Below are 27,052 nucleotides of genomic sequence, written 5' to 3'. Positions count from 1 at the left end.
AAACGGTGGGGGGAAAAAAAAAAAAAGGCGAAAAAAGGCCAAAAAAAAAAAAAAAAAGAAAAAGAAGAAAAGAGGCAACAAAAATTTAAAAGGAGATAAGACACAGTTAGAAAGCAACACAACTGCAAAGGAAATTTTTTAAGGAAGCAAGTTTACTTGAGCTGAAAGATTTGTCCTTAATAACGATCACGTATGTGAATACAAATAAACCTGTCGTCACCACCCAGTTTTAACTTCGTTTCATGATCCAGCAGACAGGCGAAATACGTTTTGGGCAAGACTGCAATATCACCAAACAGCAGTACGCCTCCTATTTAATCATTCAGGTGGCAAACAGCTGGAGAGCTGGGAGGGCAGAGGTTTTCTGTCACCGCCAGGCTGTAGATGTCCACGATGCTCTGAGACCCCAGAGTTATGAGACACCTTTCCGACTGTGAACTAACAGGGGACGCCCTCCCTGAGCCCACGCTGCAACCATTTCTGGAAGACAGTTCCTGTTCACCTTTGTGATTCCAGCTGTAGCTGTTACGCATGAAGATTTAAGGTCGCGAATGAACTAGTTTAAGCACTGATTCCTTTTGCAAATATATCCACCTACGTTACCCAGGATAAAGGGTAGAGCAGAGTATGGTGTAGCAGACAGACTTTTTTCAAGTATCGATTTTCCAGCCCTAGTTAAATACCACCCAGACTCCACCAGCATCAAAATCCTCCACTGATTTTTCTACGTTATTACAGCGGCCCCTGTTATGGATTAGTGCAATTATGCATTTATTCCTTTGTCTCCAGTGTTTTGGGTAAACCTGTGTAACACAAAATGAAAGATTTTTGAAAACTGATCCTATCGATACACCTCATCCAAATTTGAAACATACTTAAAAAAAACAACCAACCATTGGGGACTAGTTGGGCAGCACAGCCAGGATTCAAGCCCCACTGTTTCCCCATTAAGCCTAATGCGATCATAACCCAGGCTGTCTAATTTTGCTTATAGCCAAAACCAGCCCTGGAAGGATTTGTACTGGTAATGCCTCCCCACTATACTTGGAGCAAGAGTACACGGTGGCATACTTGCCTCTCTTTTTCCCCCATTTCTTGCTGCAACACCAGTCCGCGCAGACGCGGGGGGGTGGGGGGGGGGGGGGGGGGGGGGGGGGGTGGGGGGAGAAGGGAGTCTCACTGCTGCTAACAAGGGTTCAGTCGAACAAGAGTTTAAGAGTTGGGAGGGCTGGGGCAGGCTGCTTGCTGGCTATAGATCTTTTCAGCAGCACCATGTAATCCTGCCGTCGGCAGACAATGCTGAGAACAGTATTAGCAGCTCACAGGCTGTTTCTGCTGGGCTTCGGTCCTGACAAGCTGAACCAGACAGAGAAGCACACGGCACTCTGCAAAAAGCTTCCCCAGCAAAGGCCAAAGGCTCTTCTCTTAGAAACTTGGTTTGACAGTACATGTTTTTATTGTATTAGCTGCCTCAAAACCCCCACACCATAACGACGACATGGTGCAAAAGCGGTCGTGATAGATAGCGCTACCCGAGTCTCCCAACCAGAACAGAAAAGAAAAACATAAAGCAGATAAAGAATCAGAGAAGTGGTAAAAATGCTGTAAGACGGCTTTCACATAGGCTCTATGACATTACAATTTAAATAGATTGTACTTGCAGTCCCTGCTGTATAAGCAAAAGAGACTGGGATATTATCCAATACACACACTGCAGGACAGAGTTTATACCTACGTGAAAATGGCTATATGCTGCCAATAACATGGAGAAACAGTCCCAGAAATCAAACACCAAATTTGACTGTGTTTGTGCTGTACCGTGTAACACAAATGCTTGCGTACTAGGGAGATGGGCAGGCTGGGAAGAAGAAAAGAAAAACTAAGAGCGTACACTAAAAAGTGACTTGTCTTGAGCACGCTTGTGAGAGGTAGCTGAACCAGGTCCCAACAGAAGGCAAATTTCAAACAGTTTGTGCCTTAGTTTCCATGTAAAGGATTGGGAAACAGTGCTGTTACCAAGCAGCTGAGTGCTCTTCCTCCTCTTTCCCCATTACTGGTCAGTAACCTTCCCACAGCTGAGTAATAGTTCTGACTTACCAAAACAGCAACGGAACTTAAACTTTAATAGAGATATCTGAAATTTGTTTTAAACTAGTATATAGCATTGTAAATACTCAAATTTCTAGTACAAGAGTATATGCAGATTATGTTTTTACTGGGAACACACACACAAAAAAAATCACATAAGCAAAAATCACCTGCTGTTTTCAAGAAGCATTTTCATTCTGTGGCATTTTCATAAACTGATGACAAAGTCACCTATAATTTTGGATGAGGTTCTCCTATCACATTCACTTGTTTTTATTTAACCACACAAAGCTATTTTCACGTGTACTTTCAGACATGTTTATTTCTCTGGCTACTAGAATCTAACATTTGCATTTAAGTAGTTTTTCAGCTAAGAGAAAGCCAATAAACATTCAAGGGGAAAAAGTAATGAAGTCTTAAGAATCTACATTTTAAACATACTGGGGAGAAACCCTTCTATCTCCAAAACGTGTAGCTGATAGATTTCCTTACAGAAGAGGAAGACACTGTTTGAAATACTTGCCTTCAGATTATGTTTTCTCAGGCTGCAAGAAGCGTGTGACTGGGTAGCATGTTTGATCTACTTTTAATGAAAAGCGGCGGCGGCACAGTCATGGCGTGGGCCCTGTGCCAGGGGTGCGCACGGAGGGGCTGGACAAGGCTGGGAAGCTTACCTGTCAGTGCTTTCACTGGTGACACGGTTACCGGGCTAAAACCGGCTCAGGAATGCCTACCTATGCTGCATTCACTCTCCACAGCCACACACGAAGGAAGCCTCACTCAGGAGGAGACCAAAACGCGCAAAATGGGGCAGCGTTTTCATACCTGCCTTCCCCTGTCCATCCGATCTTCAGGTCTCTGTGGGTAACTCATTGGTCCGCCCAGCCCCTGGTACTGACTTGGCTGGTACTGATTTTGGGATTGCAGCATGCGGTTCCAGGCAAGAAGAGGAGCAGCCCCAGCAGTTCTGTGTAAAGAAGAAACGCACTGCAGCATGAACTTCACTCCTAGAGAGAGTTTCACACCACTAAATCCAAGTTTCTATAGTCTCGTATGATAAGTGATTCGATTTGTCGCAGAGTTAAACACTGTCACATCCAGCTATGCCTGCAGCGGTACTGCAGATGGCCAAATCATTAGAGAGAAACTGGGGAGGGGGCAACATCTTCCAAGATTCTCCTACCAAAAGGCCACATTTGCTTACTGCTTCCTTCATCACAGCTTGAAAGCTACAGAACTTTCTGTAGTATTTTTATATATATACACACACACACCTCCCGAGCTTTCTGGTACTACCACAAGCAGCAAATTCAATTTTACAAATCAGAGATTTTTCAAATTCCTTGGAAGGATTCTGTCCACCTTTTATTTTAGGGGCAAATTTGCCAATTCATCCGCACTGATCTTGAACGTAGATTAAAACCCAGATATCACCAAGTTAGCTAAACGTAACACACCATCCAAAGAGTAAACATGTGCGATACAGGAGAATGAGGCTTTCTTTTCTAAATGTCCAGACTCTTTCTGGGAGTCCATTCTTTCTAGTTAATTGCAGGTTGCAAATGAATTCTTACTGCGAGTATTCTGAATCTAGGGTAGGGGCCTTGGCTGCTTTTTCCCATCCATTATTCTGCTCAATATGTCAGAAGGTCTGATCGGGAAGAAACCTTTTCAAGTTCTATTGATGCCGTTTTCAATTGACCATGGTGACCTAGCAACATAAGCACTAATTGGCATGGACTGACTGACATTTGGTGTACAGTTTATATGGGAACGCAAATTCAACATCCATTATAACCTAGTTTGCCATCCTAGATTACTAACAGCAAGAAATGTTTTAATTGCCTTCAAGTACCTATTCTAACATTACAATTATAAAGCAACAGGTATAATACATCAAATCACTGTTTGATTAAAAATATTTAGAAAAATGATATAGCCATGATATAGTCTTTAAAGCTGAGCACGTGTAAGGGTACAATTCCTTACAGAATTCATAGCAGTTAAGTTTTGCAGTACAATATATCGTTGTAAAGGAAAAACAATGGATAGTCGAGACAGTTAATCTTTTCTGACCCCCGTTTAAGAGCGAGTCAGTCGGCCAGCCTGCCGAGAGACAGGAATAGCAGCGAGCATGAGCACTGCGTTTCACATTTACCTGCTGCACCGCTGAACTGAGTCACTTTGTATGTCTTCAGAGAGCCTCTGCCTAGATTTGCTGGATTAAATTGGCGGGACTTCAGCCTTGGAGGAGTAACCCTACCCAGAGGCCGATATATTCTTTCAAACACATGTGGAGTTCAGGGAGGAGGTATGACTTTCGTGACCAAGGGAGGATTCACAGCCAGCTGTACGGTGTTGGGCAAACTGAGCTTTGAGCAACTGAGGAAGCGATGCTGGGAGAGGAAGGACTTTTAAACACACGTTCCACCAGCAGGAACAGAGGCAAAGTTGCAATCGAGACAGGTAAACATAAGATTAAGATGAATGAAAACCGTCGTTTTGGACCTGAAGGCTTTCTGGTTTTGGATGCAAATTGCTTTTGGTTTCACACTAAAGCCTGCAAGACAGCTGCTCTACCTGGTCAGATTAAGACCTGCCTGAATTTTAGAAAGGCCAAAGAAAATCCTACCATCTCTACAAATGAAATAACTCGATTCCTGTTTATAAAAGTATGAGTCTTACCTGATAAATATGCAACTGGTAAATACAATGTGCAATACATGTACTAAAAATGAACATGCACAAAAGCTAAGTGGTGATACTGAACTGTGTGGCTTTATTTTTAAGCTTCAGAGGTATGTCTAGAAATGCACAATGTTATCCAAATCATTCATTAGGAGGAGCAGTACTGTATTTCATGTCAATAGCACATTACAGTTTCAGGGACTAAACACTCAAAATCAATATTCTAAGTATGATATTCCTTTTGATTAAGTATTTTGAGTACTAACTCCCCCCCCCCTATTCCTGGAAAACAGCAGACTCTCCAGGAAGAATACACTGATCAGCCTTAAGGAAACCTACAGGGAATTACCTATATAGCCCCAGCTCTAGGGCTTCCATCAACAGTCACTCTGTCTCTACAATTCTGCTAATGTGCTGGTGATAAATACCCTCAGCGACTGATGACCACAGGCCAACACTTGCTACGTGCCTGGACCGGGAAAGTTTGAGACAAATTTCATTTGATATTAATATGCATTTGGCACAGAGTTTAAACTTTTTATTTTAATAAAAAGTGCTGCTTAGTGAAAAGTTGGGATATTTAACAAACAAAACACACTAATATCACTACTATGTTGGGGCATTTTTACTTTGAGGCCATCTGAAAGAGTGAAATTAGTGATTTTCAGTTAGAACCACTACATATTCTAGAGGATAAACCTAGCAGGAAAAGAAAAAAAAAAAGCTGCAATGCATTTTCTGATCTTAAAGCCAGAAAAGCAGCTTACACCTTTTTGTTGCTCTTGATTCACAGAACTATGTACTATTTTTAAAAACCAAAATTTTAGATTTTCATCTGGTAAACAGAAATCAAGAAATTATAGTCCTCACAGCACTTGACTTCATGTTCGTCTAGTGGAAGTATTAACTGGTGATTCAAATTACCTAGGGTGGAGATTTGTACAGAGCAAAGCTGTGCCTCGCGGGTAACAAAAAAGAATTGTGCCACTTGGAATATCACATGAGTTCACATTGGCAGAGTTACTCAAATGTACTATCCAGAGTTATGTCAACTTATGATTAAACTAAAGCATATACATACAGGATAGCTAAAATACAACTTCAGGAAACTTTATAAAGTAAAACATTTCTGTGTTCCAACCTCAGCCTCTTTGGAAATCTCTTCTGTGAGCAGGTTAAGCAAAAGGATTTGCTTAACTGGATTACAAATTTATATCAGCCAGGAAACCAGGTAGCAAATATATATAACACCTCTGAAACATATCAGATCACCAGCACTGAAGGCAAGAGCATGAAATCTCCAGTAACACAGCCCAGTCGGACCAGGGCCCGAACAGGACATGCTGAAAGGTGTCCTGTTCAACGGCAACTCACCGATTTTATTTTACTTGCTGCACACTGAATTGCATCGCTAAATTTAAAAGAAATAGATCTTATGCAGGAGACAAGATCATCTGGGTTATGAAGAAGCAGCTTTACGCTATTGGGCTTTTTCCACCCAGGCCTGTGAACCAAGCTAGTTTCGCCCCCGCTGCAATACTCTATCCCTGAAATAGCACAAAAGGCTCAAAGCTTTCCTGGCAGGGACAGGGCTCCTTGCTTATCCCTTGCTTGATGTCGCAAATCAAGGATATCGTAGCCTCCTGCCAACCCACTTCATTTGAAAAGGCTGGAGCCGGGGCTGGCCTCTCCCTCAATTACTTTCTCCCTGGGAGCAGAGGTGACGGAGAACAGAAATTCCTCGCTGCTCTCCCCGGCGGCACCTTGTTGCTCCTGGAGCACCTGAAGCCGCAGCAGCAAGCGGGGACAGCCTTGGGGGTAGCGGTATGGGAAACTGGCAGCTCCCAGGGAATTAACTGGGAAACTGAAAACCTCTTGGGGGAGGCGGCGGTGGTGTTCAGTTCAACAGGTTCAGCCATTTTTTCTTGCACTAAGCCTATCTATGTTTCTGTTTAAACTTTTGCTTAGGTCTCCGTGCTTATCTCTGTATGGCAACTAGCTCAACATCAGCCCTAAGCATCGGTTCGATTTGTTTCCCAAATCAAACGGCTTCCAAGAACGTGGCAAAGCTACTTATCCTCAGCACTGAAACTGGCAAATTAGTGATTTTCATAAGCCATCAGAGGTATAACAAAGCACCATCGGGGAGGGAAAGCATTGTAAATATACTGTTGTCACTCGAAAGCTAGAACAGCATTCTCCAAGCTTCTCTAAAGCCTATTTTCTAGGTGAAGATGATACATCTTCAACTTAAAGTCACCTCAGGCGACACCAGTTTCCTCAAGTTTGGGAACTGAATAGCGAGGTCGATAACGCAACACTAGAAGCACGCTGGACAGGTTAGCAGATCGAATCACAGACACCATCTATCTGCAAAAATGCTTTGAAGCACTTGGGCAGTGTGCGGTCACTTCTAAAAATATTAGCACAAACCAAGCACAGTAACCTTATGATAGGATTCTGATTAGAGACAGTTGATTATCACAATTTGTAATAAAAATGTGTATTTAAAGTGAGAAACAAACAACTTCTGGCTGAAAGAAGTTATTTATACGTGAATTGAGAAACTAGTCCACTTTGCAAAAATAAACAGCCTGGTAAAATGATAAAAGTATAGCATTGTAAAAATAATGACAAGTTACAGACCTGTAGCAATATTTCACAAAATGGTACTATGTAAATTGGATTTAATTAAGGTTTGGGAATAGCTTTGTCCCAGGGACAAAGTAATATTAAAGTTTGTAACGCAAGATTCATTTATAATGCAATATTCCACATTGATGTGGCACAGGACAAGGGAGCTGGACTTATTTCAATAGGGATCAAAATGGTTGCCATGGAAAGCGTGATTGCGGAGAGCTCAATAAATTCTCCCAAAGCTGATATTTTCAATGGTTAACATTTGCAAATAAAACCATGAAAAAAGAAAGAGTTGTGCCTCAGAGCAGAAACTTCAAAAAGATCTCGCATACGCTCTCATTCTTCCATAAATATAAATAAATATCATTATTCATAGCTTTCACAGGTATGCTGGAGTTTATAAAGTCCATCTGACTTAAGGACATACAACCTATCAATGAAGGAACGCATGTAAAACATCCCTTATTATCAAACCATGTCACATTCCTTCTATTCGATGGCACTTATTGGGCTGCAGATTCCATAATCCTTCCCTGAGTCCCTTCTGCATTTAATTCAGTTCAGTCTTAAGTAGTTAAAGAAACTGTTTTCAGTGGCAACTAATAACTACTGACCTACAGTGACACTGCCCTACAATAGGCTTGTCAGGCCTGAAAAACTTGTACCAAAGAAGCTGATTAGGACTTCAAGAGGTTTGTAGCAAGAATCAATGGCTAGTCTGTACTAATGCTGCGGTTGCGGCACAGAAATGATAAAAGTGGAACACCATTAGTTATGCCTCATTAAGCTCCACAGCCCTCCTAAAAAGAAATTTGTTTAGCCTGTCCAAAATCTAATGCAGTTTTAAGCTCTCTGTGTTCAATTTCATAGTATCTCAAAAGCTTCAATAAGATAAAGGCCAAAGAACCAAGAACGGTACCAAAGCACCAACAGTAAAGTTAATTTTGAAGTCTGTGTTTTAATGGAAAGTGGTTTTGCCTTTTTTTAAAAATACAAAGTACTCAAAGCCTTTTAAAGGATGAACACCACATCGTGCGCTCACAAAATATAAATAAATCATGGACATTAATTAACTTAAAAAAACCCTGCTGTACAGCATGATTTCAACAAATTTAAACAACAAAGTCCAAAACAAAGAGGGGAAAAAAAAGTTGGGAAGCCTGGCAGAACCAAGTACACCCTCCCGGCCACATTTTACAAAACTTCAATCCCTCCTGCCTTACCTTTGTGGCGTCTGTTGAAACAAGGGTGTAGGACCTCGCCAAGACTCCTGGGGTCTAAGATCTAGAGGGTAAAACAAAACATTAAAATAAAAAAAGAGCAAGTATACTTAAAGAACTGTGCTCTTCCACATGCCTGAGAACTACTTGTTTTAAGAAGTCAAACAGAAAAGCTCAAACTGGATGTACTACCAAATACATTTCACCAAGTCGCTGTGGTTACTATTGCTGATTTTGATAGAGCCCTTATGTCCATCGGTGGCAAGCTTAGTATTAACTAATAAAAGGCAACTTTTTTTTTTTTATTAGGTCCAATAAGCTTCAAGTTATAAGAAGAATAAATTTTAATTGCTAGAACTAGCATTGGTTAGTGCTTGGACACCTCACAGGTATCTTCTCTTGAATTTTTAAAAATGCAAAACCATGTCTGTTACCATAACGACTGAAGACTTCATTTAATGTTTACATTTCTTACAAGTACATTCATCACTACACTATATGAAAAAATAGATACATATACACACACACCGCTGTGTCATCATCATAACACACCATGTCTGTGAGCAACAAGTATTGAATACTCAAAATATGTGTAAGTATCCCTCTGATTAGGCTAAGTTATTCTATAAAGCAAACTAAAAGAACGGCCAAGAGCACGTAATAAAGTGAACAGTTCCACTTTATTCACGTTTAAATATATATATAGTTATATTTAGCATATATTTAAAGATTGTAAAAATATATTTAGAAGTTAACCTAGACAATATAATAATCTATAATATAATAAAAAAAATCTCTTAATGATCTCTCCGATAATGTGACTGAATTAAACCTTTTCGGGTAAAAACCTGGCCAGAGACCTAGCACTGCAGTTATAAGAAACTGCAGTGAAAAAGACCACCCACTTCTCAATTGTTTCTTCTACCCAAACTAACTCTTTACAAAGACGTAGCAGTAACAACATTGCTTTAACAGGCCATGCAATTAAACAGTTGTTGTTCTTCTAAATAAACTGGTCAGTAAACAGGATAAAAGAAGCAGCTAATCAATAGCTCCCCAGTCAGTCCACAACACTCGAATTGTGCATCAATCAAAAGCTTCAGTTTCAGTGACACCTTTGATTATTTTCAATGGTGTTTAAGTGTGACCTAATTTCAACAGCTGGTTCCAGAAGTTGTCTAATGGATGTACTGCGATGGGACAGTAACGCCCTGTTAAACTGCCAATATTCAAGTACGCTAAAGCTTTGCAATAATTTGAAAGAAAAGGGGGGAAAAAAAACAACCTAGAGGGGAAAAAAAAAAAATAAAATCTGTGCCTCTCTCCTAACATACTGCGTACTGCGATGGGACAGTAACGCCCTGTTAAACTGCCAATAACGCTAAAGCTTTGCAATTTGCAATAATTTGAAAGAAAAGGGGGGAAAAAAAAACCTAGAGGGGAAAAAAAAAAAAAATCTGTGCCTCTCTCCTAAGTCTGGCTGGATTGTCTGCAGGCTGTAATGGTCTGACCCGGACAGAAACCTTTCACGGCAGCACTCGAGCGCGCAGGGGAGGGTGCAGGCAGCCCCATTGAAGATAACACCGTTTCATCAGGGGAGATAAATTCTGATCCCCAGCAGCTCCGCTGTTCCCGCCTGGGCCTCCTCTGGGCAGAGCTAATCCAGCCCACCCAGCCCAGCAACGGCCTGAGCTGCAGAGGGGTACACGCTGTATTTTATTTATTTAGACCTGCAGGTGTCCTAGGCCTGGCTCAGTTCTCCTTTTGCTTGCTGGGAGACACAAACTTCCAGAAAAAAATCCTATATTCCAGGAAGAATAACGGCCATGTTTCCCCCACCCTTCTCCTCTGTGCAGGCTGAGCTAGGCAAGACCCCCAAGTATCCGGACAATTATACAGACTAAGACAGTCTCTCCCTCCCTGGTCAGAACGTCACATTTTAATTGAAGTTTATTAACACGTTTTCCATTCCACTGCCAGGGTCAAATGGTGCCCTAGTGAGAAACCCAGGGAGATGATGCTGGTCTCGCCCTGGTACAGTGTTTCCCATTCATACAGACCCCTGCTTAAGGGCTAGTTAAAAACATGTGTCCTATTTAATCACTCTCTCTCCATCTGAAAAAGAAAGGACCCAGCTCTCCTGCTGTAACCACACCTTTTTGCAGCTGTAGGGAACAGTTTAAGAAAGAGTTTAATAAAATCATCGTAAAAATGTTTAAAGCCACCTTATTACTATTCATTTGAATGGCTCCGACAGAGAACAATCTTTGAGGGAAAAAGCTTGAAGCAGTGAATTGCACTTCAAAAAGGTACGAAATCGGAGAAGAAATGACAATATTTTCTTCAGTCTTCAAAACTTAGGCATTTCCTAGAGCTATAAGGCCAAATAAACTGCCTTCTCTAGCAGCTCCTCAAGTAACAATTTATCTAATCAGTGTGGCAATCAAAGACGAGATTTTGTGTTTACTGATTGCGCTAATCAAAATCACTTTTCAAATGCAGCTAATTGACAAGTTTACTGACTGAAATGAAAGTCATAAATCAGATACCCTGTGCTGCAGAAACCAAATATGCCATTCAGAGAGTACTGCCATACTGCACTTGACTCCCCAAGTTATCAGCACAGACAATTATTCATCAACTGAAAATTGGCACATCAAAGTCAAATCAGAGAACAACACTAAGGAACACCCACAGCAGGTTCTTGAGGAAGAGATGGCACTTTGGTCGACCGCATTGCCCTTCTAGAGTCTAATTTTACTTCATCATACATATAAAAACATAATACATAAACCGAAAAGTTGCTCTGCATCAATCTCACAAAACGTGGGAATTTTAACCACATCAGCTCTAGTTTTTCAGGAACGTGTGTGTTCCGGATGCTTCCCAATCCAATTATGCCACAACATACAGCTGTTCTCTTGCAATTATACAGCTGATGAACGTGACTTTGACACAAGTGATAACCCACCCCCATTAAGAAAACTCAGCATATGCCTTCCCATTCCTTCTAATTTGATTTTCTAGTCCAAGATATCTGTGCTTTGACAGAGACATTTGTGCTTGAACTGAAGGGGGTAACTGCAAAAGGCAAGAAGATAGCTGTGCTGCCAGATCCAGGAACACCTTTTGGTACTCCTCGACAGAACGCTGTCTGGGTGAAATTGGCCCAGGTGCTCAATTCTGACCACAAACTTCCATTGGAGCAAACGCACTGTCCATGCAGACTGTTCCTGTTCAATAAGGTGACCACCACCAACTGCAGTGGGGTTCAGAGAGTTGCTGACACACTCCCATCTTGACAGGTTTGCTTCACACTCAAGCCGCACAATCCATAATCCAGGATGTGTTACAGTGTCCGGATGTGGTCCCATTTGCAAAAGCATCCTTCAGCATGAATGTCACAAAGACTGATTTCAGCAGAAATTTGGGGCTACGACACTTGGAGGTATTCTTCTAACAAGGGTTTAAGCAAGGGTTTAACCCTTTTACCAGGGTCTCTGCCTGGTAAAAGAGGAGTTAAGACACAGACGGCCACTTGGCATTGATTAAGTCAACCGCCACTGTAGTTAGTTGTAAAGACTTCACATTGCAGTCAGTTTAAATCACAAGTTAATTAGAGTTTAAGACTAATCTCCTAGGACAGCTTGGTATCGTTAGTAGAAGAGGAGGAGAAACACAACAAAATTAACTGACAAAGAATACATTCGCAGCATGTTGCACTGCGGTGTCCCATGAAAACAGAGAGTGCCAGGAACCAGCTTCTCGACTCTGGGATGAAGAGCCCTGGAGAGCAACAGCAGGCACACAACCCCTGCTTTGTGAAAAAGCCTTTGTACGATGACTGCCAGCAGCGCACGAAGCAGCACGCCACAACGGCGGCTGGAGGGACCAGGACCAGCAGGTTGACCTGGCACCTCTTTCTGCTGGACGAACAGGAAAGCACGAGATCAACCTTTGCCTAATGGAAAAACCAACATTAAGGAAAGTGGCACAACAAGAGAAAGAAAAAGAAAAAAAAGAGCACCTTGCTTTCAGATTTGCCAGGCACACCTGCAGAACAGCAACTGGGGATGCCCGAGGCAATTTGAGGGTGAGGAAGGGGCAGGCAATGAGGGGAGGAAGGGATGTGTGAAAGAAAGCCACCAGACAGTTTTTCTGAGGCCAACAGATGGACTGGGATTTCATATCGATCAGTGGATTCAAGCCTCCTCAATTTGAAAGAATGATGGCATTGGGGCATATTTGCATGTGGAGTGCTTCCTATACAACACAAGGTGCTCAGATGCCATGAGCACGAGAGCTTTCTAAGTACCTAATTGGCAAGATCAGCTCCATGTACGTAAGGCAGAGAAAACTGCTTTGAAATAAGTATTTCCCACAAAGCGCCAAGACTCGAGCTTCAGAAGACTTGAACAGCGGTATAGGGACTGATGGGCTCACGAATACTTTCTCTCTCCCCAAAACCATGCAGACTCTCTTTTTGGAGATTAATACAAAAATGTGATGCCTGTCTGGTAGTTCTGCCTTCCCATTCCCCACACTCTTCTTTTTAGATCATATTTCCTGTTTGTTAAAAAAAAAAAAAAAAACAAACAAAACAACCAAACACTTGTTTTCCTCTAATCAAAGTTAATAGCTCCAGGCTCTGATATTCAATCCGTCTCTCCACTTAAACCAATCTGATTCCTCACACAAGAAAGCTTCTGCACCCACTACTCAACTACACTTTTGGGGTTGGACATTAAGTTTAATTCAGAATGGCCATCGATATTATTTATTCGCTGTTTCATATGCGGCAAAAATGCAAGTAAAGTATAAAAAGGCTGACAGCTTCACTATGCAGTAATCTGGTCTTCTATATGTGACAAAATGTTGGAGTTCAAACTTTATCTGTGTCAGCTGTTTAAACTTCAAACACTTGCATAATTCAATATTGCAAGAATCCAGCTGAACAGTGAGAACTTCTTACTTTAAAGCACCTTATTAGGCAGTTTAGCCATGTTTCCCCCGTCTCAATCCCACCATTACAGAAATGCAGCTCGTGATCACAGGCGAAGAGACAGGACTCTTAACTAGCACCCTTTTTGGGAGCCCTTCGCACAAGCACTTCCTTCCCAGGATGAAGAACTCCACTTCAGGTCACACAGGATTTATCTCACCCCTTCCAGTGACCCACTTGTTCACCAAGCCAACAGCAGCGGCATCCCTGACCTACTGACCATCTCCTACCACCTCTTTGCCAGAAGTTGCAACACCTACCGCAGGCAGGAGAAGCCAATACAGGACTGTGAATTAGCAATTTTGCTTCAGTCTGGCATCTCAGCACGAACCACAGGCTCTTCTGTCAGTCCTACAATCTCTCCTGATCTGCCACCATGCCTTGTGCATTAATTATTTTCTGTGGCCGGCATCCTCCTCTTGTTGTTCTCTTCAGACACAAAGCACCAAGCTTCTACTAAGTCTGCTGATGCTGGTGATGTTGAGATTCAGCCACACACTGAATATGTTCCAGATAACAGACACTAGGAACCCTTAGTAGACAAAGTGCTATTTTTCCTATTGCATTTGAATACTGGATGCAGTATTCAAGATGGGATCCCACTTACAGGCACATAATTACATTTTAGTACATTTCACTGCAGCAATTCCATAAAGGAAGAGCAATAGAGAAGAGAGACACAAGGTTAATGAAGACGGATGCCTGAATCCACTTTTTATTTTTAATAGTGCAACAGACCAAAATGAAACCGTAATATTTTTCAAACTCTGAAATGTAGAAAGCAGAACCCACTTACTTGACAACAATTTAGGAATCTGCTGCTGCCCAGTCAGAAGCGGCCTGGTGTACGGGCTCCCATAAGTTCCAAGGGGTACTGCATTGGCATACATTCCTGGCATCCCTCTTTCCCTTGGCATCGTATGGCTGTTATGTGTAAGAAATGGAAAGGAAAAAGAATAGGATGTTTTTATGAATGCCACGTTACAGCACAGCTGCTACCCAGCCCATCAAACACCCCAGCTCTCCCCAGTGCGTCAGTGGAGGTGTGCACAAGCACAACGCGGTGACTCGCTTACAGATCAGGGTCCCAGGCACACCACGCACAAAGCACACGCTTTGTGAGCTGGTCCCAGCAAAAATTCTGAAGTTTCTATAGCAAGCCACAATAAGCAGAAAAACATGTATTTCCTGCAAACTGTGTAAGAGTTCAGTAAAACTGAACTGCTGTCACATTTCCCGATGAGAGAGATGTGGGATCTGCAAATATCGATGTGTCAATGTTTGCCAGGCCTTTGCTGTTTTTCCTGTGCAGAACTACATTCGCATTAAGACTTTGATGCTTGTGGTGTCTGCCACCCTGGACAGCAATTTAATGAGACATCATGTGTGATCAATAATGCAGCTATACTTTTTTTTTTTAATAACTATGACATGGAAGAACAGAAGATAGTTCACAAGCATAGCACTGGAATTATGCTTTCCAACATACGAATGGAGGGAAGGGTGTTACTTTTTCTTCTTCCAGCTCCTCCAGAGCCATAAGATGAAGAAGAAAGTATTTTCTCTTCCTAAAGAGACACTCGTGTTCAGTTGCTCACAGAGTTTACTTTTATTTGCTAGTAATACAATCTCCTTTAAAACATTCTCTTTTCTGGCTCTGATAAACATATGTCTCCTTGCCCTCCCCAGTAAGGAAAAACATTTCATTTTATCTGTAATACATAACCCCAGCTCATTCTTTCACCCTGTGCTCGGAAGCATTCTCGTATGCAGCACCTGAGAAAGTTACTTGGACTTTTGAAGAACTAATAAAAACTGACTGTGGCAATGCCTTGAAAAGTGACAATGAAACAGATTGTATGGTGTAACACGTGCTTCATACAAGGGTTTTTAAAACTTCTTCATTTTTAAAAGCATAAAAGACATTCTGGTCTTCATAATAGTCTTAATTATCACTTGTGTGCAATATTCTTACTGTACCTTCTGTAATTCAAGCAAGTAACCACCCAACAAGTTGAAAAAAAAAAACAGTGGGAAAGCTAGTTAGAAATATTTAGTAGAATCTCCCCCCAAATCAAGAAGAATGCAAGGCATTACTGCAAAATTATCATCATCAATACTGAATTTAAATATCACATGCCAAAGTTTCCATCATGGAACACCAGCACCTAATCTCCTGACAGTCCACCCCCACCCCTTTTTTTTTAATTAAAAAAGCAATAAACAAGTATAGCCATCTCAGCAAGGCAGTCAGTAACAATGCCGCCAGTCTTACCCTAAAGTTCTAAACGCTGACTGGTCCAAATGGACTGGTTTTCTGTCTCGGTTAAAACTAAGCTGCGGTCTCCAAGGCCTGCCATCGTTGTTGGTTTTTTCCCAGTCTCCTGGCTTCAGAACTGGAGCAGGTTTCCTTAATATTAAAAATAGTTCCATAAACACTTATCAGAGCAAATACTCAGAACAATGAAAGAACATGTAATTATTTGAAAACTGACAACTGATACTTACTTTGCACCAGGTAACACTATAGCCTTGAAAACAAAGTCCTCATCAAATTGTGGATCTTTGAAAGAGATACTAGGAGAAAGTATTTGAGGATTAGGTTTACTTGATAATTAAGACAAGCAAGATTAAAAAGTAATTGCTGCTTTATTAACAGTGATGTACACAACAGAAAAGATAAGATTCAAGAACCCACGACTTAAACTGCAAAGTGCATTTCTTGCACATGGATATACTGACTATATTGGACTTGGATGTCTCAATTATTTCCACAGGGTGACCTTTTTCCTCCCCTGTATCAATAGCCAGTCCAAAAGAAAGTTTAATGTCTAGAAAGCAGTTAGTCCTATGTACGGTAATGAAAGTATCTTCTGCAGACCCTTGAGTACAAATCCTCTAGTCGAAGCACTGATTGTACTTCATTAAGTTCAAAGGCTGCCACAGCATAGACAGGAAGGATACCAGCTTGCTATGCAGTCTAGTCAAAAGTGTACAAAACTTAGAAGTGGGGTTTCCTCGGCCAGGGAGTTTTTATGCTGAAAGGCGGCTTTGCAGTTGCATGCAGTTCCCGTGGAGGGATACACACCTATTTTCAGCGACATCTCGCAGACCCCGCATTTTGAGCTGTCTAGTATTAGACAAACTAAATAGCAATAGAGAAGAAGTGCCTGAAAGCATAATTTCTGCTGGTACAATGCATTATATAGCAGTTTGGGTTTGCTCTAGGAAAACTCATCCACACTCCTAGCAATTCCAATCTCCTGGTGTAAGTATCCAGGTGTCAGGTAGGTCCCACCGGGGAATATGTTTGAAGTACACAGTACCAACCTGCTTCCTGTCCTCTCACTACCTACCATTTGATATAGAAGAATGCTTGGGATGCCAAGAAAGATAAAAGCAAACAGCTAAGCAGAATAATCTCACTCTTCCAGCTGAAATACATCTGTTTTTCAGCACAGAGAATGAATGAGACTCGAAGGAAAAAGAATAATAGTCCCCTGGAAAATTCAGCCAAAGCCACAAGGACTGAAGAGCAGAATCATGACTGCTCATACTATCTCAAAAGACAGGAAGAAAAATCCTTGCAATAGAGAAATGGACAGAAGCGTAAAACAATTCAAACCTCCTGACAGTGGCAGATGGAAAGCCAAAAACTACCTTTAACTCATCACTCAAAGTAACCAAATCCCCATTTCAGAACATCCTTTCTACAATATCCTGACAAGCCACAACTTAGCATTTCTTACTGCCTATAGATAGTTGTTCTAGTTGAACCAAGTTATGCCTCCTTGGATGAAAAAATTATGCAGACAGATCACAAGTGATTTTCAGTGTCTCAAGTATCTTATGTGGCTCAAGAAGTGAAAGGTTATAGGCTCAAGCATTACATACCTATTATACTGTGCCAAATTAAGTGAGAATGACATACAACACACCAGATCTACCAAAATTTGCTGTAAAGTGCAAGAGTAATTAAAATCTTCCGTGGCCACAAGATTTACTCTTGGAAACCCTGCATTGTTTTTTATTCATTATGAAGTTTCTTTTTATTCTCCCAAACATCACATTCAGGCAAAGTTAGTATTACTCCTTTATTTCTTAAAGACATGAAGCTTATATTCTCAGGCATCCTCTGGGAATTGCTAGTAATAAAATTGGATAAAAATCCAAGAGGCAAAAATCAAAAGCTGGAGGGCTTTCAATCAATACCCAATTCTGTCTTGGAGGCTGCTCTCATGAACGTTTGGTTTTCTTTAATTTAAAAGGCTTGATACAGACTATCAAGTTCTGTAGGTGTTGCTCTTTTCTTGCCAAAGACCCAGAAGTCCCAACAGAGAGCAAGCAGAAAAGCAATGGCAGGAAAGATGAGGTATTTCTGAAGGGATGAAACACACTGGGTTTGGTGCACTGAGAAACGACCATTTCGGACATCTCTGCAAGGCACGCCACTACACACTCTGCTTAACCACCCTAACCCAAGCCCGCTGTGTTACAACATAGTATCTTGGATTCAATTCTCACAGAAAACCAGAAACGTTTAAAGTAAAAGCTTCAATTTTATTAAGAGATGGATTCTGTTGCAAATTCAACAACACAAAACACCAGAATAAACTGAGTTTTGATTGCTGTGTTTTGTATGCCATTGCATTAAACCCCAGAGTTTACTTACCTGACTGCAGAATTTTGTGCAAGATCACGCAGCATTGGAACAGGAGACTCCACCGTCCTGGTAAAGAGAAAAACCTCTGTCAAAACGTCATGTAACATATTTCTCAACATTTGCTCCACTTTCTCTGTTGATACCACTGCCGTTCCTCTGTCAACTAAGCCTGCGACACATAAAAGTGATTTCAAAATTAACTTGCCTTCCCCCTAAATCAAATACTTCTATAAGCAATGGAATTACTGAATCCTTATTTCTGAATGTCATTACTTTTGCAGCTGATCTGTGTGGATTCTCTAGTGTCTAACAGTGGGTTCACACGCTTCCCACTACCCAGCGGCCTGTTTACAAACCTTAGTACTATTCTGCACCTCGGGAGCCTCCCCGTACTGCTAGGGTTTGACTATAACAAGCCAACAGGTTCTAAGAGGGCAGGAGAAGACCAGAGAGACAGACACACATGCAGACACCATGAAGACGCAAACCTGCTTCACTAGGAAGAAAAAGAAAAAGGCTTTGAAGTAAAAAATAAATAAAATTTAGCAGCTGTTTTACACAGCACTTAAAGAGTCTCCTTTCTAACTGAGATTTAATAGGCTGACATGCAGTTGCGTCTTAACCCTTTCCTTCTTTCCTCCAGAAAACTTTAACCCTCCAATTCAAGCAGACAAACACCACGCTTGAGAAAATTACTCTTATCAATCAGAAACCAGATTCCTCCGTTCACCCTACTGCGCACAACTGTCACAGACCCATGTGACACAGAGGTCACAAACTGTACACATGCTGGCTGAATTTGATCCAAATCTTTTTAGCAAAGTAAGACTTATTTTGAAGTGGCAATATAAATGCCTGCTCATCTTCACAGAATTCCTAGCAAACTACTTCTCTAGGTTAAAAAAAAAAATATCCATTTCTCACGTCCTATCTAGGGAAGACAATGCCAGAAGAGTTTTCTTTTTCCTGCATTGCTATTCCCTCCAAGAACAGCTCTGAGTTGCTCATATTCTTCACAAGCCATGACAAGAATAGAGAAATGTATATTAGCGAGTGTGACCTAGGATACATTATCTGTCCAACAAAATCGGAGTCCTTGTGCATTTAATGCAAATGAGTTACTGAACACCTGCTTATGCCTCTAAGCAAAGTTAGATAAATGAATGCATATCCTACAATGCGAAGATTACACTGATAATTTCTCAAACTAAATGCATTATCTAGAAAACAAAAGATATTAGCATTTTTTGTACATGTAGCTGGTAACAGTCCTGAATTTAGTGCTATAGCCTAAATGGAAAATAGCAAAAATATATCTCTATCTGGATTTTTCTTTAATGCAATTAAGATTAGCATATAGAAAGCAAAGTTGTTTTGTTTTGTTTTTTTTTAAACAGCATGCACTATTGGAAGTTACATCAGACTGCATTAAATTAACATTCATACAAAAGCAAAGAGGCCAAAACAACATGATCTTACTGAATAAGGCCAGTGATCACAACTACTTTTATTATATAGGCCCTGTTTACCTATTAAAGTTCAAACATTACTAAATACATAAAAATCAGTCTTCCATAGATGAAACGACAAACAAATAAAAAGATTCATCAGCAATTAAACACACAGAGCATTTTAAAGATTTCTCATGCTGCTTTAAAAGCCTAATTCTGGAAAAAAAAAGATCGTAGAATGAAAGTTTTACTTGCTTGGTTTTTTACATATACTGATGATAATACACACCTACTATGAAACCTAGCGGAAAGCATGTTTAGCCCCAGAACTAAATGCATTGCCTTGTCAGGAGTTTTAGGTTTCTCATTGTGGGCACAAAGAGATTTTTATTTAAATGCAGACATAACTGAAGGAAACGTCCTTTAGCATCAAACAACCCACACCAAAAGCCATACTCACTGATCTGGAAGAACAGCATTTTCATTCAATGTAAGCTTTCCCTGGATTCCATGGCACAGCTCTGGGGGTATATCCACTGGCTATGGAAAAAATAATTTTTCAGCTGAAGCACTTTATTGGACCTGAACCATTTACACAATCCCTTAAGAACAAGTACAACCTACCTCTGTATTTTTGGTCTTGTACTGTTCCACAATAAAGTCACAGAGAGGATGGTGTTTTCCAACAAAGAGAACATCACCACCAAGGCTATTTCTTCTGCCTAGAAAAGACGAAGGGAACAGGATGAGTTCAGAGCAAAGAGGGAAGGAAGGAATACAGCAGACCAACACACCACCCTGTCCACGTCTCCACAGAAGGAACGCTTCATTGTGATTTAGCAGGAAGCTTTGAACATTTCTTGAGAGTGTTGGAAAGACAGTGTCTCTGCCCAGAACAGGATGCCTCTGGTCACGAGGGTAGTGGCAGACAGCAAAACAACGGGAATCTTGTGCTCAATGGGAGGAATCTCGAATTTAGAACAGAGTAATGCTGAAGACACAGATAGGCTGAAAAAACCCTATACCTCCCCCACAGCTTTACCTACAAGAACCAGCTATTATTTTTGTACAATGAAGAAAGTAACACGTACATTTGCCTATATAAGCTGAACATGAAGTTTCACATACCGTAACTGGGCACAGCCAGCCTACTGGTCAGAGAACAGCCAATACACCTATCAAGTTTTACCATCAACTCTAACCTTGGAAACAGAGTTTAGTCTTTTGATTGCAACATATTCATCTAACAAGTACTTTGACAGTGTATACTGGTAGAAGCTTTTCATATGATTAAGCTGCCATCTAATTTTCAGGTTAAGTCTTATGCAGGTCTACTTCAGTAAAATAAAAGTAAGTGAAAGCTACAAAAACAAACCCATCGAGGATCATTCTAATTACCAGCACCATCCATGGAGAAGAGGCTACAGCCTGCCGTAATTCAATCCAAGAAAACATCTATTATACCTTGCTCATTTAGGGTGAAACACAGTATACAACAAGTCATAGCGAATACATCACAATCGCAACAAAATATCACAATTCTTACTTTCTTCAGGAGTGAGGTCAGGGTAGACTTCTTCCAGGGCAGCTCTAAGGCGTCGCTCATCAACGAACGGCAATAACGCAACACCTAGTAAAACCAAAACATTATTTTTTCACTCTTGTTGGAAAAAAAAAAACACAAAACCAAACAAAAACCCCAGACACCAGGATGGAAAGCTCCAAAGCTCCAATAGATCCTTTACCCGAGAAGCAACTGTTGCATCAGTCACAGAAAAGAAAACCCTACATTTTCAGAGGCTGTGACCCTGCAGGCTGTTTAGAGAGAAATAGTTCAGCAGCAGTGCAGGTTGAAAAGGTAAGCTCATCTCCATGCACCCCTCCATCCTCCTCCTCCCCAGTCCTGGGTAGGCACTGGGAAGCAGTAACCGCTACCCACACCTGCCTCATTTAGGGACAACATGAGCTCAGTAAGACAGTCATTATTTGTCTCATTTGCTACAGATACTCCCCTGACAGAGCTCAATGCTACTTCATTCAAATTAATTTATGAAGAGACAACAATGGAAGAAATCACCCCAAGTTCAGCGATGAGGTGATACAGATATTATCCATCAGGGACTATTCATACCAGCTATTAATTTTACTCCGAGATAACACGGAGGCTCCTCTCAGGATCAAAATCCCTCACTAAGCAGCATGTCTCACAGCCCACTCTTAATCATATTGAGTGATATGAAGCTGGAGAATAGCCTTCCCTGGTATGCTCCAGTATATGTTTTCTTCTATTATAAAATCTGAAAAAGCACTAAGAAATTTACCATGAAAATTCGAAGATTTACTTCTGTCACCCTTATTATCAGTTGGAATCTGGAGTTATTATTTTAGTTTTTATTTTATTTCCTTTACCATGAACACTAGAGCTTTTTCTGACAAAGATGACAGCAAAGGCTTTCTACTAAACCGATATTCATAGTTTCCTATTTGTGCCTGTACCAGGTCTACTGGCAGGCAGATCTCAGACACATTTGTCATCACTCTAAGGTACAACGTTCACAGAGACTTTGGACTTCCACAGACTTAGATTCCTGATCTAAAACTTGATCTGCCTGAAACACTTTTGCTTCAGAAGTTAGATCTTTACATGGCTTTATTAAAACAAATACTATTGTCCTGGAGCTGAAGGAAAGGGGACAACCTAAAAATTTACCTGAAGTGTAATTACACCAGAAGCTCATACTTTCTCCTAACAAAACCAGTTTGGAACAAGCCACAAATAAAATGTTAAATATGTCAGAAGTTTAACTGAATCAGACTATTATTTAGCCTACTGTAAAATAATGAGGAGCAGAGCTGTACAGCCTGCTGTTGCCAACCTCACCAAACAAGAAATCTGCACTGTCCCTGCTTATGAAGCATGAGGATAATCTTCACGCAGACTGACTACTGCTTTATCAAGGACAGCACCAGACCCCAGCCATGTTCAAATTTCAGCTGGAACATAACTACTTGTGAAGGGAAACAGCGATAAGCCTACCCTGGAAAACAAACAATTTATTTTCACCTTCACAACACACTGGAATGGTGGAATGACAACAAAACAGGAAATGTTCATAACCCAGGAGACTGCAAAAAGGATCAATGCTGAGCTTTCAGAAACATAATCACATCTCTAAAAGGAAAACTCTTCAAACATTTCATTAAGAGGATAAGGCATACTAGATGCTTTTTAACAGAGATAGTCTGTACTTCCAGCTTGGAAAAATATTTCTTGTTTCACAACTGCATTTTAAGCATGAGAATTCCAGATGTTATTCCAAAACAAAGAGCTTATAATGCAATTAAGCATTAAACGAATCAAAAGTAACGTTACAGGCTATTGAAAGCATGTGGGAGCTTCTTAAAACATTACCGCTTTAGACTGTAGATTTTATAACTGGACAAAAGGACTAAGGGAAGTTGCCAGAATTACACTAGGGGTAAGAAAGGGCTTCAAGTTACAGAGGGAAAACCTGCTACGCAACACGTCTCATAATACCTAGGAATATTCTCTTTGAAATTGGAACACTGTCCCGAGTAACGTACTTGTGTGTCTAACTGGCTATTTCAAAACATGGATGAGCTGACGTGGGGGAAGAATCACAGAATCGTTGATGCCCGCAGGAATCTCTGGAGATCACCTAGTGTCCCCCTCTGCTCCAGCATGGTCATGGGCTGCTCAGGTCGCCCCGAGCAGGTTGCCCAGGACCATGTCCAGCTGGGTTTGGAGTATCTCCAAGGACAGAGACTCCACAACCTCTCTGGGCAACGTGTTCCAGTGCCTGACCACCCTCACAGTAAAAATGTGCTTTCTTATGCTCAGATGGAATTTCATGTGTTTCATTTTGTGCCCAAATAATTATTTATACCTATAATTGAGATGTTACACTCTTGGCTGAATACCAGATACAAAATTTGGCAGACCTTTAAAATTAATATTCTCTAGAGAAAGAAGAAGCTGCATTAAATACTGTATCTGTTTGTTCATTCTTTGTATGCATCCAAATATTTCTATATTCCCCAAAGCATTTTTCACAAGGTACTAATGAGCCACTGATTGAACAGAACAAGATCCATTAATTAAATGCAAAGGAGACAAAAGACAATTACACAGCAAGGTTGATAAAAATAGAAAAGTGATTAATCTAGTTCAGGACAAATTAACAAATCTAGAATGACTGCTGAAATTACTACTAATCATTGCCAATCCTAAATCAGTTACTGAACCATAATTTGTTCTTCATACAAATTTCTTTTCAAAAATATACCTGCTGCAAAATACTTCTCCCCCACACCAAGTAACACAAGTTACCTGTGTGACTTGGTGCGTCATTATCTCACTAAGATAATTTTCCATTTTCTTCCTATTTTTACATAGATTATTAAGACTAAGGTCAGTATACTATAGCTCAAAAAAAAAAAAACCAGTTGAAATTTCACCTTGCCAAGCGTATTTCTTCCCATTTAAATCAATAGCGAAATCTTCAGGGTAGAAGTCAATTATGCTTGATTCCTGTAATTGAGAAAATTTTTAAAAAATCATTAAAGCCAATTACGAAGTTCATTCAGAATGCTATGTAGTACTGTACTTCGCGGAGGGCGAGCAAACACAAAGCTAAGAAGGATGCAAAGAACTTTGACTAATAGAAACATCTTTTATTAAATGCCATTTAAACACGAAGTGTGGTAGGGCACTTCCACTTTACTAGAGTATCAAAACAAGAAATTAAGCAGGATAGAATAATTCCAGATAACTGGGTTAAGGTATCAGCTCCCCAATTAAGTTTTACAATGTTTCTGTAAGAAAGTAAACAATCTTACTAACAGTTAAGTTTTACAATGTTTCTGTAAGAAAGTAAACAATCTTACTAAAGTGTAAAAGAGTCAGGAAATTATTTATCTCATTAGAATATCTGAATTCAAAGAATCACTTTTAAGCATCTTCGAAGAATCTCTGCAATCTACCAAAAATGTTCCCTCCTGGTGCCCACTATTTTTCTGCCTGAAGTAAGAAGCAGCAAGTCGTGCTCACACAATTGCAAGATGACATAACCTTACAGAGAGGAATGAAACAAGGATTCTTACCGGATCTGTCATGAGCTTCCTCCACGTCGGTGGCAGAAAATTTCCACTTGCAGCTGGAAATACTCCCATAAGTTGTTCAAGAGGCTTAAACTGTTGAAATTAAACAAGCAGATGTAGGACACTTCTAATGAGCTGTTAAATCATAAATAAATAGATGAAGATGCCCTACCGGTTTTGAGCCTTTCTCAAAATCTGAAGGCATGTCTGCAATACCCTCAAAGTCAGAAGCAAACGGAGCATAGTGAAAAGGGTAATACCAGTTCCAGGATGCACAGCCCTAGGATAAAGAAACAAGAGAAACAAGATCAGACAAATCAGAAAAGTAAAAGAAAAAAAAATAAAAATCATGTAGCCCGGTCACTAAAGATGACAAAATTTAGCCCAGCATCAACCGGGAGAAAGAGGAGTCCCCATGATTAGAAAAGAAAGAGCTCTTGCCTCTAAAGGTACTCTGGACTTCAGGGTGGGACTTAACTTTTCATAGCCAGACTAGAGCGAGTGAGTTCACTGGACAGTGAATGGAGACCTCGGGCATTTCCTCAGCAGCACAGAACAGCAGATAGACTTCTATGCCAAAGTACTCTTGCTATGTGCTAGGTTTGAGTCACTAAGGGAGACAGCCAAAGAGACAGGACCTAGCACCATAACGACACAAAAGACCTTACAGCAGAATCTTAACCTTAGCTTCAGGACACTGTAACGTACCTCATGCCTTTTTCCTCCCCCTCGAGAAAAAACACACGAGCATGTGCACAACGTCCAATAAAACCAAGCACAAACATTTCTTGCAAAGAGTAGGAAATCAGTCTATCCATACAGTTAACCAGTCCCTGGGGCTAAGCTGAGGAGCCTGTAACAACTGGACACATTTTCAACTTGTGTAGAGTTGCTACCACATCTCGAACAGGGAAATACACGCACGTGACACAGAGGAGGAATTTCCAAGTTCTCCGTAATTGTATAAACGGCAGAATCGTGCCAGTCAGAAAGCCATTACAGAGGTCTCAATAGGAACAGAAGTAGTATTTTTATGGCAGCACACAGTTTGCACTACTGTTTTTCAATGCAAAATCCCACTGCTAACTTGGGCATCTGGGGGACAGTGAACTCTGATATGATACACTCTACAAGGTGTGAAAATGTGAACAATGTTTGTTGCAGGTTGAAAAGTATTCTGGTTTTAACTGTTACTTTTCTGTTCAGTATAAGCACTAACACACACTTTGAGTAACATTTTGCTTCCCCCCCCCCCTAATTCTTCTGTCTCGAATATTGGGAAATATAAAATGCATTCACCTGAAAGAGGCAAAATAATCCTCAAAAGGGAGAAAATAAAGTAAACTCAAACACATCAGAACACAATGCACTTTGTAGAGGAAACGTGGCTCTAAAAGGTCTAAGTCAAGTTTTCACCTCCTCAGCTATTTTTCTTTCTTTCTTGAAACAAAAGCATACTATTATTTTGACTTCCAAATCTGAGTAAGTAAATGTCAATGAGGCTCCTCCAGCGACATTTTTGGTATAAAATTACAGAGACTATAATTATTAGATGCAATTCTTCAGATGGTTTCAGTATGTTTCAAAAGCCAGGTAGATTGGTTTCTTTAATTTCTTTTTTTTTTTTTCTCTCCAAACAGATGTTCCCACTAGTGGAATATGCTCTGCGTTACCAGCTTTTTATAAGAGTAGAAAAGCACATAATATATTCTGTCAGAAGTTTTATGGACAATGAGCAGTAGTTATTGGAAGCAATCCTTATTATGGTAAAAAGAAAACAAACAAAAACCCTCAAGCAAACCTATTTTGAAATTCCCCCAGTCCAACAGCTTCGTAATCTAACTTCCACATGGGCAGAAAGCATTGGTGTGGAGCAGCAGTCAAATCACAACACACTGCCCATGTATAGCAGATTACAGTACCTTGCCTACACATAGTTCTGTTATGCAAGTACGAACAGCAGCACGTGCAAGTATTTCAGTGCTCCACTATTTTAAGTCTGCAATGTAATTTTTATAAGGTCTAGATAGAGGGAGAGTTGCCTTCTTTTAGAGTAATCTGAATATGAAGCAAAACGGCAAAAACAAAGCCCTGAACATTTGTGTACTTTCATCAAGTTTTCCTTTGGAACATTTCTAAACCAGAAAATATTTTCCGCACAGTCACTTCTCCTTGAGGT

General features: G+C 40.6%; 1 protein-coding gene across 1 annotated transcript in view; it reads right to left on the bottom strand.

The window, feature by feature from the left end:
• Positions 1-27,052, bottom strand: part of XRN2 (5'-3' exoribonuclease 2) — a 49,094-nt gene that overhangs the window by 2,500 nt on the left and 19,542 nt on the right. The window contains exons 18-29 of the mRNA XM_009288468.1: positions 25,046-25,153; positions 24,877-24,966; positions 24,232-24,304; positions 21,299-21,382; positions 20,377-20,474; positions 20,213-20,292; positions 18,311-18,367; positions 16,147-16,215; positions 15,914-16,048; positions 14,435-14,562; positions 8,640-8,700; positions 2,914-3,055 (exon numbers count right to left, since the gene is read on the bottom strand). Coding sequence (XP_009286743.1) covers positions 2,914-3,055; positions 8,640-8,700; positions 14,435-14,562; positions 15,914-16,048; positions 16,147-16,215; positions 18,311-18,367; positions 20,213-20,292; positions 20,377-20,474; positions 21,299-21,382; positions 24,232-24,304; positions 24,877-24,966; positions 25,046-25,153 — 1,125 coding nt within the window. The remainder of the gene's footprint in view (positions 1-2,913; positions 3,056-8,639; positions 8,701-14,434; positions 14,563-15,913; positions 16,049-16,146; positions 16,216-18,310; positions 18,368-20,212; positions 20,293-20,376; positions 20,475-21,298; positions 21,383-24,231; positions 24,305-24,876; positions 24,967-25,045; positions 25,154-27,052) is intronic.

The sequence above is a fragment of the Aptenodytes forsteri genome, unplaced genomic scaffold (assembly GCF_000699145.1).
Source record: "Aptenodytes forsteri isolate BGI_AS27 unplaced genomic scaffold, ASM69914v1 Scaffold185, whole genome shotgun sequence".
NCBI lineage: Eukaryota > Metazoa > Chordata > Aves > Sphenisciformes > Spheniscidae > Aptenodytes > Aptenodytes forsteri.
The sequence above is the reverse complement of the archived record's forward strand: the minus strand, read 5'-3'. Positions and strand labels throughout refer to the sequence as shown.